Genomic DNA, 14,438 nt, shown 5'->3' on the forward strand with positions numbered 1-14,438 from the left:
TGAGACCGACCGAATATTTTTGATGTCTCCATTAATTATGATTGGTACTATAGCCTGTGTGTGATCTTCGATTAAGGTTTCCCTAGAACTAAGTTCATACATGTAATATCAACAGATCAAGTTGTTGATATGGACACCTGTCATTAGACATTTTTCAAATAGTATAACAATTATATATATTGTATGGATTGTTTTCATATAACAGCTGTTTACAATGAGACAGCGACTCAACAAAATAATTAAAATAGAAAGTTAATTATGATTTGAATAATGAAAAGTTTTCGTATTCTCATATAATACTATTAGTTTATTTTGTAGATGAGATATCTTAAAGCAATAGTTTTCGTCATCATCTGCAATATACGAATGAGTTGTGCAGTCAAATGTTCATCATATGCAAACTGTACATGCATCCAAACAACATTAGGTTTTTTATCAGACTGTTCTGGGCTAGGACTTACGTCAGTGCCCTGGTTTACAGATATTGTTATATCAGTCAACTTAAGCAAAAACTTCTTAACACAGTTACCTCAGAACGACAGACTACCCTCGAAATTGAAACATTTAGATCTTTCGTTTAACAAGATTCAGAATTTTAATTCAGATGGCCTCTTCCCGTTTACCACCACAAAACAACTGATGACTCTTAATTTGTCTTACAATAACATTTCGTTAGATAGGGATATATATGTCGATGGTGTATTCCGTAACTTAGAAAAGTTACAGCATTTGGATGTTTCTTATAATTCATTTGATAACAGAAGTTATTATTGTCCTGATGAAGTATTTAAAGAGCTTAAATCGATCCAAAGTTTGCACATTGACGCTGTTGTAAATGTTTCATTCGGAAAGGAATTTTCTACACTCCCTAAATTGACAAATCTGACGTTAACTGGATTATCTGCACGGAAAACAGTACATAATGACTTTTTTCGTCATCTCCCCAACTTGAAATTTATTGATATGTCTTCACAGTGGGACAGAAATGTTTCAATGTATTCTGGACTAGAAAGTATTGAAAGGGGAACATTTAGAAGACTTCCTTACTTGGAGGTATTGGATATATCCTACCATCGTCGGATAGGATTGTGTGGCTTTACAAATGTCACTCACGATCTTCCCTTTACGTCGATTAAAGTGTTCAAAGCTCAATATCTTGGATGTGAACGAGGTGGTAGTACCTGGTTGTTCAACAATGACATAAAACCTTTATTTAGTACCAAACTGCAAGAGTTATATGTCGATGGGAACAATTTGGATAAAACAGAACTCCATGCCACAACTTTCATTCCCAAGTCATTGCGTTACTTAAGTGCTACGGACAACAGATGGATACCTGCGAAATATGCATACTTTAACACACTGCACCATTTAACAAATATCAAGAAAATTGATTTGAGCTTTCAAAATAGACACCAGATGTCACAGTCTTTACACTCTTGGCAATGCGCTCAGCCATTTTCAGTTGCCGAAATAGCTTGCTTATGTAAAAGATTTCCATATACAGAAAATATAAACCATTTAACATTTGAACAAAACAGTCTAAAATCTTATCAACTGACAACAAGTAAAAACGAAAATAAAACTCATTATTTCCCAGCCATTCATTCTTGTGTACCATATTTCTATCCTTCATTTCAACTTGTAATCGTACCACCTAATACAGAGGAAATCATTATAGAAAGTGCTCGAGTCGGATATTCTATTCCACCTGTTTATATTAGCACATCTACAGTTAAGAAATTAAATTTACGAAATAATCAGCTATACTCCTTTACCGGGCCTTTGTGTAACTTTACAAATCTGCAATACCTTGACCTTTCTGGAAATAGGGCAACTGATATTTCTTCATATATATTTGGAGCTTTACCAAGTCTTCGACATTTGGCGCTTGATAATAATATTTTCGGTAATTCGAAAATCTTCAGCACAAATAATTCAATAGCCATTTTTGAAAACCAAACAAATTTAATGTTCTTAAATATGTCATCGAACAGGCTGTCAATTTTGTTCAAAAACTTTTTTTGGCGTTCGACGAGGCTCAAACATATATATTTAGATCATAACTTATTGGTAGATTGGAATGTAACAATAGAACATATGAGTGACCTTGAAATTATTGACATTAGCTGGAACCAAATCTTGTACTTATCATCAAATGGAATGCAATTATTAGAGAAATCTTTTACAACAAATGTCTCAATCAATATGCTGAACAATCCACTTCAGTGTTCGTGTGATTCTTTGAACTTTTTTAAATGGATACAAAAACACAGAAAACATTTTCTACATTTTAAAAACTACACATGCAATTACAAAGGGGGTGATCTAACGATAAGTAAGACAAACATTCTTCTGAAGAAAGACTGTGCCTCCTTTATTGAAGTGATAGTGCTATCAGTTATTTTTATAATAACGTTTATAGCTGTCGTGTGTACATCGTTGATTTACCGCTTCCGCTGGAAGCTACGATATTGGTACTATGTTATGAAGGGAGCGTATGGATACCATCGTCTTGAAACCGAGGATCATTATCAATTTGACGCTTTTGTATCATACGCAGACAGCGATCGACATTTTACAAAGGATGAGATGGTGGACTATCTAGAAAAACAAAGAGATTTCCGGCTATGTATACACCACAGAGATTTTATTGCAGGATGTGGAATAGCAGAAAATATTACGAATGCTATCCACAACAGCAGAAAAATTGTCTGCGTACTGTCGGAGGACTTCATGAAATCTGAATGGTGCATGTATGAGTTTAATATTGCATTGACAGAAAGTACAGTCTCAAGACAAGGTCAGAATATGATAATTATGCTTCGATTAGGTCGGATAGATATGAAGAATATCCCCACTGAAATATTGTACATATTAAAAGAGGATACTTATATAGAATATCCCGAGAACGAAAACGATAGAGGAATATTCTGGGAAGATATGGCTGAATCATTAGCTTCGTAATTGATGAGAAATCAATGCATTATAAAGTTCGTGAGCGATTACATATACAAGATACTAAATGTATCAAAACAGATCTGACAAACACTGTTATGCATTGCCCTCCGATTTTTGATTTCTATACAACAATATTCTTCTGTTAAACTTAATTATTTCATGGCTAAATTAACAAGTTGACTTTGGATGTGCATTTTATATTTAGTAACTAATATCAAATAAGTATTTAACATGTATATAACTTCTCACATTGTATTATCCAGTTCGATCAGTCAAAGTTGATGAACCAGAGGTATGCCAAAAACGTCTGGTCTTTTAAAATAAAAAGTATTGATATATATTGGTTAATTTTTTTTCTTCATCTAAATAACGTGTTATAGTAGTCTTTTATTTGTCTTCATGAATATAATTTTCTGTTTAGTCTGTTTTTTGTGATTTCACTATATACTTATACATCCCCTTAGTGTGTTATTGTTATATGCTAATTTTTGTATTCTTACTTTCATTTGTGCTAACGTGCTTTTTCTATATTCCTTTGTGTGTTTTTGACACATATGACGTGGCTCTGTACTTAAACGTTCCGTCATTGTGTTATTGTATATGGTATTTTTGTATTCTTGTTTTTTTTTCGTTTTGATAATGTGTTCTGTCTATTTGCCTTTTAGTACTTATTTATTGCATATTTGTTTGTTTTTATAGTGATTAAGATTATAACCCAATGATGACTGCTGTACCACTATTTGTGACATTTTTACCCATTATGTCTGTTTGTTTTGTTTACACATTGTAAATTTGTTGTCAATATAATGGAACTTGGTGCGACTTTGATTTATTACTATTTAATTCTGGTTTAGCAGTATAATTTGAGTGTAAGGAATACCATAATTCATCAATGCTCAAATCAATTAGTGAACACAAGCCTTATAAATTTTGTTCTGGTAATAGTAGCTTTATTTCCTTTCTATCTACTCAAGATCGCAAGAAATTCATTAGAAAAAAAAAAAATTTGATTGACAGTCTATGGGAATACCATTACTTGACAAGTTAGTTGACTGTTGCTTAGTCTTTAGTTTTCTTTGTTGTGTTTTGTGTACTCTTGTTTTTCTGTATTTTCTTTTCTGTTTTGTCACTTTATTTTCGACGTATGAGTTTGAATGTTCCTTTGGTATCTTTCGCCTCTCTGTAAGTAATGTTTTAATGACATCATACTTATCACAGAATATGTAAACACTATAGCCGTGGTCGCTTTCCCATAGAATCGGCTTACCCCTTTGGAGTTTCTTCAACCCCTTTCTTCTTCTTTTCTCTAACTTCCTCCTACGAATGAGGAGCACATCATATAAGGATTTAAAAACAGCTATTGCGTATATACACGGGCACACTAATGTTAACCATCAATGAGGCTTATATTACACGGGTAGAAATTGGAGATGAAATCCATTTAAGAATATTTCACTTTAAAATGCACATATCATACTAAAAGTTTTTATCCCCCATCAAACAGCAGTTGCTTTTGTTGGGGTTCTTAATGTTTTTCGGTATCCAAATTTTATTTTACTGCCATTTAACAAACACATGTATGACAGACGACACTAATTGTTCGCCGCCGACAAATATAAAAAAGGTATACAGTCCCGTAAAATACAAAAAAAACAGACTGAATTATGTCCTACATTTCCGGTAACCAGAAATACCAAATAGAGGTATATAACACAAGCATTGTGTTTTGTATAGACGGCGTGCTTGTAGCCGTTATGGATTCCCTTTTTTTTTTATATATGAAGAAAACTATTTATTCTTTACAACAATAAAACCTAACACACTGTAAATCGGTTATTTTACCTTAAAACTGGACATGATTTTTCAATTCGTATGATGTACATGAGCTTTTGATTTTGTCATTTGAAATGGAATTTCCATTTTGAATTTTCTTTGAAGTTCGGTATGTTCGTTACATTACCTCTTACTTTGTCCTTTTGTGTGTGGTGTTGTTTGACTTCTAATTTCTTTCGTCGTTTTTCGAAGTCATGATGTCGAACTTTACGTAGACTCATGATTTTCCATTAACCCCTTGGTCAAGAACTCTGTACTTTTCAATATATAATGTTACACTAAAGGTTACACACTTACACACAACAGATCTCACATACAACAGTGGAAAATTCATTTTGAAAACAGAAAAACCAACAAATCTTCTTGTAGACTTTTTATTATGCACGAAAACTTATTGTTTCTGTATCATAATTTTAAAATTTATTTGGATATTTATAAGATCGTCATCTAGTCAGCAAAATTTGAACTGAACAATGAAAGTAGCGGATCTGATCTACATAGTTATACGTTACGTTCAAGAATTATACTAGTCTCTCTTTATTCTTCGTGAGAATCTCATGTATAAATAGATATAAGAAGATGTGGTTTTAGTGCCAATGAGACAACTCTCCATACAAGTTACTTATTGTAAAAGTAAAGAATTATTGGTCTAAGTACAGTCTCCAACACGGAGCCTTGACTAACACCGAACATCAAGTTTTAAAGGGCACCAAAAATAAATATTATAAAACCTTCAAACGGAAAAACCAACGACCTTATCTATATTAAAAACGAGAAACACGAAACACTTATTAACAACATTAACAAACGACAAACACTGAACATTAGGTTCCTGACTTAGGATAGCTATTCACAAATACAGCGGGTTGAAATTTTTTAATAGGTACCATCATTCATCCTTACCTGAAACAATAGTGTAACAGCACAACATAGAAAAACACACTATAAAATATTAATTAAAATGGCTTAACTCAATCAAAGGACATATTTTAACACAAACAAGTGAATATACACTGAACGAACAAATTTGATCTATGACACAATATAGATACAAACTCAATAAAATAAGTGGTGAGATGTTTTACCATTTCAGCGAGTCATAACCTTGAACAAAATGCCACCAAAGCGAATAATGTACACAGGTAAATGAGGTATGAGACGTGCTAATACAAGAATGTCTGGTTAACGAGAAAACGTTGAGTTTCCATACCATTTTGAGTGTTAATAAAAACAAAAATCAATAAAGCTTTACTATATATGATAAGATGAGGTATGATTGCCAATGAGACAACTGTTCACAAGAGACCAAAATGACAAAAAAATTATAAAACTGTAGGTCACCTTACCGCCTGCAACAATAAGCAAAGCCCATATTGCATGTTCAGCTATACGAATCCTCAAAATGGCAAATGTACATCAATTCAAACCAGACAACTAACGGCCTTAAAATTTAATGATTTTTATTTATATGTTACACAGCAACACACGGCAACCACTTAATTGCTGGCGCATAATAATGGACAGGTACATACATACAGAATGTTGTGCGGTTTAACATGGTAGCGGGATTCCAATCATATTAATTTCTGTATTTGAAATAAAGTTGATGTAAAGAACGGATCAAAGTCTGAAATAAGTTTTACAAATTATATATCATTAATAACAGTCCATGTACTTGATACAACATAAGAACTGAACATAAACACTTATCTTTCGGTTGATAGCTGTGAACTAGTGTGAACTGCAATATTCACTTTTATGTATTGAAACCTGACCGTTAACGATTTTGACATCTCAACAGCGGTAAATTGACATTTTTCCAATGTTTAAGGAGGAGCACTCATGGTTCTAATTGGAATGCCGACAGGGTGTTGACAAGCACGTCCTCAAAAATCATATTTAAGATGACAATGCTATAAGATAGACAATCACAAACGCTTGTATATATCAACCAATGGAACGACTGGAAAATAACTGTCATATTCTTGTAAAGTACACACATTTTTTCGACGAAATTATTATATTAAACTTGGTTTTATATCCGGCATATCTCGTACTAATATGTAAGTGATATATAGTCACATAAATTTACAAAACTGTAAAAGCAATCCAAACAGACAAAATTGGGCAAACATACGTTTAATTATAAACATATAAAAGAATAGATTAGATCATTTAAACGAACAATTAAACATATAACAAAGAGTAAACAAAAGTGTTCGTATTAAGGTTAATAAAGACAACGGTAGTATACCGCTGTTCAAAAGTCAAAAATCGATTGAGAGAAATTAATCCAGATAAACTATTACAGAAGTAAACCCGTCAACTAACAGAAAAAAAAACACAACGAAAACAGAATCTTTGAAGTTCAATAAAAACAAACGCCAACATACATAGAAATAGACTATTTGATAACAACTGTAAAATATAGAATCGAAGATTTAAAATTGAAAACAAGCGTTCGAAGCTCCCCTATAACTTGACCAGCATCAGAAACGCAAAACAAAGATAACCTAAAGCAATTTCCACAAATGACAGGCCACGTTACGACTTTAACACAACAGGGGCATATCAATGCAAAAGAAATACAACGTCATCACGTAGAATTCAAGCGCACATTATATTATGAGTAAAGAGTTATCAAAGGTGTCAAGCTTACAACCTGTTACACCAGTCGCGCATTTGGCCAACAGAAGACTCATTAGTGACGCTCGGATAATAAAGAGTGAAGTAGACACAGAATATTTATCTATATATAATAGGTCTAGGTATCTTCCAAGATCTTATGTTTTAAAGGAGGATTCGTTCTTTTACAAAATCTTGGCTCATAATTTTCATTCTTAGATACTGCGGATGCGCGTAAGTTTTATCTAACATAAGTGACAGCCGAATTCTCTTGCATATCACATGTGCTCAGAAATGTAGAATATATTTAGCTGTTTATTTTCTCCTTGAAAATAGTAATGTACATTTCGGCAACAAAGTTTTTCGACAAGTTGTAAATTTTCCTATGGTAATAACTGGCCATTCCTAGATTAAGATATATCAGTTTCATTCACACTGGGAACTCCACACCAAAATTTACGACAAAAGGGGTGTTTTTTCGTACCCTGTTGTTAATTTTCCTTTTTCGGATGATGATGTTCCGTTGGTACCATTTTGCGGTGTTTATATAACACTATTCGTTCGATATGCCCGTGTCTGTTGTGATAATTTTTACTTGAATGCATGTAAACTGTGTATTATTGGTAAATTATTAAGCCAGGGATTTTTTTATTACAAATTATTTTAAACCTTTACTTAATTCTTCAATAGAAAGATATTTTGTTTTGAAGTTATGTTGTACCTTAAACGGAATAGCACGGAGGTGGTGTTTACCATGACGGAAAAAATAAAAAAGCTATCTGGTAAACATCTTATGGATCCTTTAAATAAACTTGTGTTAATAGTTATCGATTCAACACTGTAATTAGATCTTCGAATATTGTTTCTATTGATATTAGTATTGACTTTACTAAACGTGAATTATAAGTGAATTAAAAGCAAAATAAATTAGTTTTCTTGTTTGAATTGTTTTACATTTGTCATTTCAAGGCCTTTGCCAGCTTACTTTGTGGTATTGGCTTTGCTTATTGTTGAAAGCCGTATGGTAATTCATAGTTGTTAATGTCTGTGTCATTTTGTCTCTTGTGGAGAGTTGTCTCATTGGCAATCAGACCCCATCTTCTTCTTTTTTTTATAAATATTATTGTGATATACATATGCATATTAAAAGGCTCTACAATCTGTCGATTTCTGTACCTGGCATAGCACTCGGTCATTATTTCCTCTGACTGTTTATTACAGTGTTATGCTAAATCCATTGGATATTGATGTGTACTGATTGATTATTTAGTCTTAGTTGCATGATTTTTTTTTTACTGTTTGTTGTTGGCTTTGAACTAAGTGACAGTTCTCTCAGATCTGTACTTAGTTACTTTTTGTACACGGTCACGTCAACTCTGTTTTTGTTAGATGTATTTTATGTTGTGTCCATCTAGTGAGTTAAGCCTTTTGTAACTAGTTTGTTTTTTAGTTGCACTTTTGAACCAATGTTCCGGATTAGGTGTAGGGTTTGGCGCCCACTAACACGTTTAACCACGCCACAATTTGTATGCACCTGTCCCATTTAGAAGACTGTAGTTCAGTGTATGTCGTTTGTTGCTGTGTAACATATTTGTTTTTTCGTTCATTATTTTGTATACAAATTAGGTTTTATTTTCCTCGTTTGAATTGTATTACATTAGTAATTTGGGAGCCTTTCATTGCTGATTATACGTTATCGGTTTTGGTTATTGTTGAAAGCCGTTCGTTGACCTTAAGTTGCTGATTTCTGTGTCATTTTGTTTCTTGTGCAGAGTTCTCTCATTGGCAATCATACCACATCTTCTTTTTGTACATACTTGTCTGAAGTTTTTATATTGTTGCTTATCTGATGAAATTGTCAATTTTAAAATTGAAAACGACTAGTTTGTAATAAATACGGATACTCAGATATTCGTTGGAGTCGAATTAGACGTATGTACCAAAGCTGAGGCATAGATAGCTGGGTAAACGGTTTCTGCAATCTCTATTTCCGAATAATCTAATAACGGAATCTAATCAGAAACGTTTTGATTGTTATAGAAAATAACATCATTAATATCAAATAATTTTAAACATTGATTTTGTTTTTTGAAAAGTTTAAAACAGAATTTGCTTTTCTATAGTTATAATATTTTTGAAACTAATGCATGTAAAAAAACCCTCAAGTATACCAACCAATAGTTGAAGCTAGATCCTGTTTGTTATATTCATTTTTTTGTTAATTGTTATGGCTTAATCGACTATAAAGTATTGATCTTGATCTTTATTTAATGACTTATAGTTGCTTAAATCCACTTTATTTGGATTTTATGGTTGAATGTTATCTCATTGGTTTTCATATCCCATTTACTTCTTGAATGACATGATTAAGTGGAGAGAAGAAACGTTGAGACTATGACGAAGGAAATACACTCATTTAAATAAGGAATAAATAAGTTAGCTCCTTTTAAGAATCCAAGGATTTAGCAAAATCTTCCCAGAATATTCTTCTTTCCTCTTCGTTCTCGGGATATTCCATATAAGTATCGTCTTTTAATATGTACATAATTTCAGTGGGGATATTCTTCATGTTCATCATCCGACCTAATTGGAGCATAATTATCATATTTTGACCATGTCTGGCAACTGTTCTTTCAATTAAAGCAATGTTGAATTCATACATGCACCATGCGGATTTTAGAAAATCCTCCGAAAGTACGCAAACAACTTTTCTGCTGTTGTGAATAGCATTCGTTATATTTTCTGCTATTCCACATCCTGCAATAAAATCTCTGTGATGTATACATAACCGGAAATGTCTTTGTTTTTCCAGGTAGTCAACCATCTCGTCCTTAGGGAAGTGTCGATCGCTGTCTGCGTATGATACAAAAGCGTCAAACTGATAATGATCCTCGGTTTCAACACGATGATATCCGTACGCTCCTTTCATAACATAGTACAAGTAGCGCAGCTTCCAACGGAAGCGGTAAACCAACAATGTACACACCACTGATATGAATGTTATGATAAGAATAACTGACAGCACTATTAGTTCAATATACGATGCACAGTCTTTCTTCAGATGCATAGTTGCTGTATTTATCGCATAAATATCGCCTTTATAACTGCATGTGTAATTTTCGAAATGTAGAAAATGTTTTCTATGTTTTTGTATCCATTCAAAAAAGTTTAAAGAATCACACGAACAATGAAGAGGGTTGTTCATCATATTAATTGAGACATTAGTAGAAAAAGATTTCTCTAATCGCTGCATTCCATTTGGTGATAGGTACAATATTTGATTCCAGCTAATGTCAAGAATTTCAAGGTTTTTCATATGTTCTATTGTTACATTCCAATCTACCAACAAATTATGGTCTAAATATATGTGCTTGAGATCTGTCGATCGCAGTAATAAATCTTGAAACAAAATGGAAAGACTGTTCGATGAAATGTTTAAAAATGTTAAGTTTGTTTGGTTTTCAAATATATGTTTTGAATCAACAGTGAAGAAGATTTTCGAATTACCGAGAATGTTATTATCAAGCGCCAAATGTCGAAGACTTGGTAAGGCTCCAAAGACATATGATGAAATATCTGTTGCTTTATTTCCAGAAAGGTCAAGAAATTGCAGATTTGTAAAGTTACACATAGGTCCAATGAAGGAGTATAGCTGATTATTCCGTAAAAGTATTTTCCTCACAGATGGTGAACTGATATATAAAGGTGGAATTGAATATCCAACGCGTGCCCTTTCCATAATAATTTCCTCAATATTAGGTGGTACGATAACAAGTTCAAAAAAGGGATAGAAATATGGTACACAAGAATGGATGGTCGCAGAATGGTTTGCTTTAATTAATTTAGCTTTCTGATTATAGGGTATTTCTGGTTCAAATGTTAGATGATGCATATTTATTTTATGCGGATACCTCTGACATAAGCAGCCTATTGCAACAACTGAATTATCATAATCACATTTCCATGAATTCACAGACTGTGACATTTGGTGTCTATTTTGAAAGCTTAAATCAATCTTCTTTACATTTGTTAAATTTATCAGCATATGATAGTACGAGTATGGTCCAGCTATCCATCTGTTATCTTTTGCGCTAATGTAATGCAATGATTTCGGAAAAAATGATGTAATTTCTTGCTCTGCTTTATCTAAATTATTCCCATCGATGTATAACTCTTCAAGTTTGGTATTCAACAAAGGTTTGATGTCATTGTTAAATAACAGAGTACTACCACCTCGCTCACATGCCAAATATTTAGCTTTGAAAACCTTGATTGACGTAAAAGGTAGATCGTGCGTGACATTTGTAAACCCGCACAAACCTAACTTACGATTATACGATATATCCAAGATCTCCAAATGAGCAAGTCTCCTAAATGTTCCACTTTCAATATGTTCTAGTCCAGTAAAATACGAAAATTGCTTGTCCCATTGTGCAGACAAATCAAGAAAAATCAAGTTTGGAAGGTAAAGGAAATAATTCTTAGGTATTGTTATTCTTGAGGTTAATCCTGTAAGCTTTAGATGTGTCAACTGACGTAGTGCAAGAAATCCCTTTCCAAATGATACGTTTAAAACAGCATCAATATGTAAACGTTTTAGTGATTGAAGCTCCTTGAACACTTCATCAGGACAATAATATTTTCGGTCTCCAAAGGAATTATATGAAACATCTAGATGTTGCAACTTTTGTAAGTTTTTAAAAATTCCATCGACATATGTATCCCTATCTAATAAAATCCTATTATAAGACAAATTCAGGCTCAGTATATGTTTAGTGTTGGAAAATGGCAAGGTTCCATCTGTGCTAAAATTCCTAATCATGTTTACCGAAAGATCTAAGTACTTTAATTTCAAGGATAGCCTGCCCTGCGATGGTAACTGTGTCAAAGAATTTTTGCTTAAATTGACAGAGACAACACTATTTGTAAACCAGGGCACTGTAGTAAGTCCTAAGCCAGAACAATCTGCGATCAAACCTAATGGTGTGTTGATGCATACACAATTTGAATTTGATGAACACTTGAATGCATAATTCATTGCTATATTGCAGATGATGGTGAAAATAGTTGCTTCAAGATATGTCATCTACAAAATAAATCAATAAGATTAAATATAAATTCAAATAATTTACTTGCATTTTGTGGTATACATTGTGTAAGCCGTGGATACTTGAAATGATACAGACACCTCTCGTCATTTACAACCATCATTGCATCTCTTTTGTTTTGGTTTGCATGTTACCTTGCTGTAAAAATGTTCTCTAACTTTAGATAAAGGAGACAGCAATATTTGTGCTGATTCCTGTCATGTAATGTTGTCATTTGAGCGGTATATTTAACATTTCCATAAAGGGCGAGTTTTGGCTAGCCACATAACCAGGTTCAACCCACCGTTTGATGTCCCGTTTTAAGTCAGGAATACGAAAGTTGGTATCTTATAGTTCATTTCTATTTATGTTGGGTTGTCTTTTGTTATACTTCACTGTCTCTGTTGTTTAATTGTTTCCCTCTCTTAGTACGTGTGTTTCGCCCAGTTAAAGTTCGGAACCCGGATTTGTTTTCTCTTAATCGATTTATGACTTGTAAACAGCGGTATACGACCGTTGCTTTTATTAACCTAAATATGTTAAATAAATTTGTCAAATAGTCTTCATAGTATTGGCAATATTTCCCTTCAAGTAGAATGCTTCGATTGAAAGAAGTGGCAGTTTTCTTTTCTTTTTATGTGGTAAATTATTTAGAACAAAAAGCAAACCTGAGATAAAATCTATTCAAATTTGAGTTCAAATAGATTACTTCTAAGTATATCAGCAACGCTTTTATATGATTCAAAAAAATAAAACTCTAAAACTGGATGTTACCGTTTCCCTCAGTTTTAGTTTGTTACCCCGATTTAGTTTTTTGTCCATGGATTTATGAGTTTGAACAGCGGTATACTACTGTTGCCTTTATTTACATAGATATAGCTAATGCAATTGTTTAGTAAATATAATGTAAAAAGTAAAAGCACATAAAATACTGAACTACCAGGAAAATTCAAAAAGGAAAGTCCCTAATCAAATGGCAAAATCAAAAGCTCAAACACATCAAACGACTGTCATATTCCTGACTTGGTACAGGCATTTTATTATGTCGAAAATAATGAATTAAACCTGGTTTTATAGCTAGCTGAACCACTCACTTGTATAACAGAAAAAAGATAATATGTTACTGCTACGAAAAGAAAAGCCAAGTATTTGAAAATTGAAATCATCATATTTATCAAAGATTCTAGTTTGTAGTTGTTCATCTGTATCAATATCGAGGAAACATTATCCTTAAAGAGACACTAAAAAGGGACCGAATACGAGATAAAAAAAGGAACATGAGTTTTTTTTAGTTTCATATAAAGGTGAAAGTAGGATTGTGAATAATATTTTGCAATAAGCAGTTAGTCTTGTCTAACATATACATAGTAAAATTGAGAATAGAAATGGGGAATGTGCCAAAGAGACAACAACCCGACCATAGAAAAAACAACAGCAGAAGGTCACCAACAGGTCTTCAATGTAGCGAGAAATTCCCGCACCCGGAGGCATCCTTCAACTGGCCCCTAAACAAATATATACTAGTTCAGTGATAATGAACGCCATACTAATTTCCAAATTGTACACAAGAAACTTAAATTAAAATAATACAAGACTAACAAAGGCCCGAGGCTCCTGACTTGGGACAGGCGCAAAAATGCGGCGGGGTTAAACATGTTTGTGAGATCTCAACCCTCTCCCTATACCTCTAGCCAATGTAGAAAAGTAAACGCATAACAATACGCACATTAAAATTCAGTTCAAGAGAAGTCCGAGTCTGATGTCAGAAGATGTAACAAAAGAAAATAAACAAAATGACAATAATGCATAAATAACAACAGACTACTAGCAGTTAACTGACATGCCAGCTCCAGACTTCAATTAAACTGACTTAAAGATTATGATTTCATCATATGAACATCAGGCACAATCCTTCCCGTTAGGGGTTTAGTA

The 14,438-nt window shown here is 33.0% G+C and overlaps 2 protein-coding genes across 2 annotated transcripts; one reads left to right on the top strand and one right to left on the bottom strand.

The window, feature by feature from the left end:
* Positions 1 to 326: 326 nt before the first annotated feature.
* Positions 327 to 3,284, top strand: LOC139484690 (toll-like receptor 4). The gene has a single exon (XM_071268556.1). It carries the CDS (start codon positions 367 to 369, stop codon positions 2,965 to 2,967), a length of 2,601 nt encoding a protein of 866 aa, XP_071124657.1. The 5' UTR covers positions 327 to 366; the 3' UTR covers positions 2,968 to 3,284.
* Positions 3,285 to 9,737: 6,453 nt separating this feature from the next.
* On the bottom strand, positions 9,738 to 12,493 carry LOC139484691 (toll-like receptor 4). Its single transcript, XM_071268557.1, has one exon. The coding sequence runs from the start codon at positions 12,455 to 12,457 to the stop codon at positions 9,866 to 9,868; it is 2,592 nt and encodes an 863-aa protein (XP_071124658.1). The 5' UTR covers positions 12,458 to 12,493; the 3' UTR covers positions 9,738 to 9,865.
* Between the last annotated feature and the right edge of the window lie 1,945 nt (positions 12,494 to 14,438).

Source organism: Mytilus edulis, chromosome 8, assembly GCF_963676685.1.
Source record: "Mytilus edulis chromosome 8, xbMytEdul2.2, whole genome shotgun sequence".
NCBI lineage: Eukaryota > Metazoa > Mollusca > Bivalvia > Mytilida > Mytilidae > Mytilus > Mytilus edulis.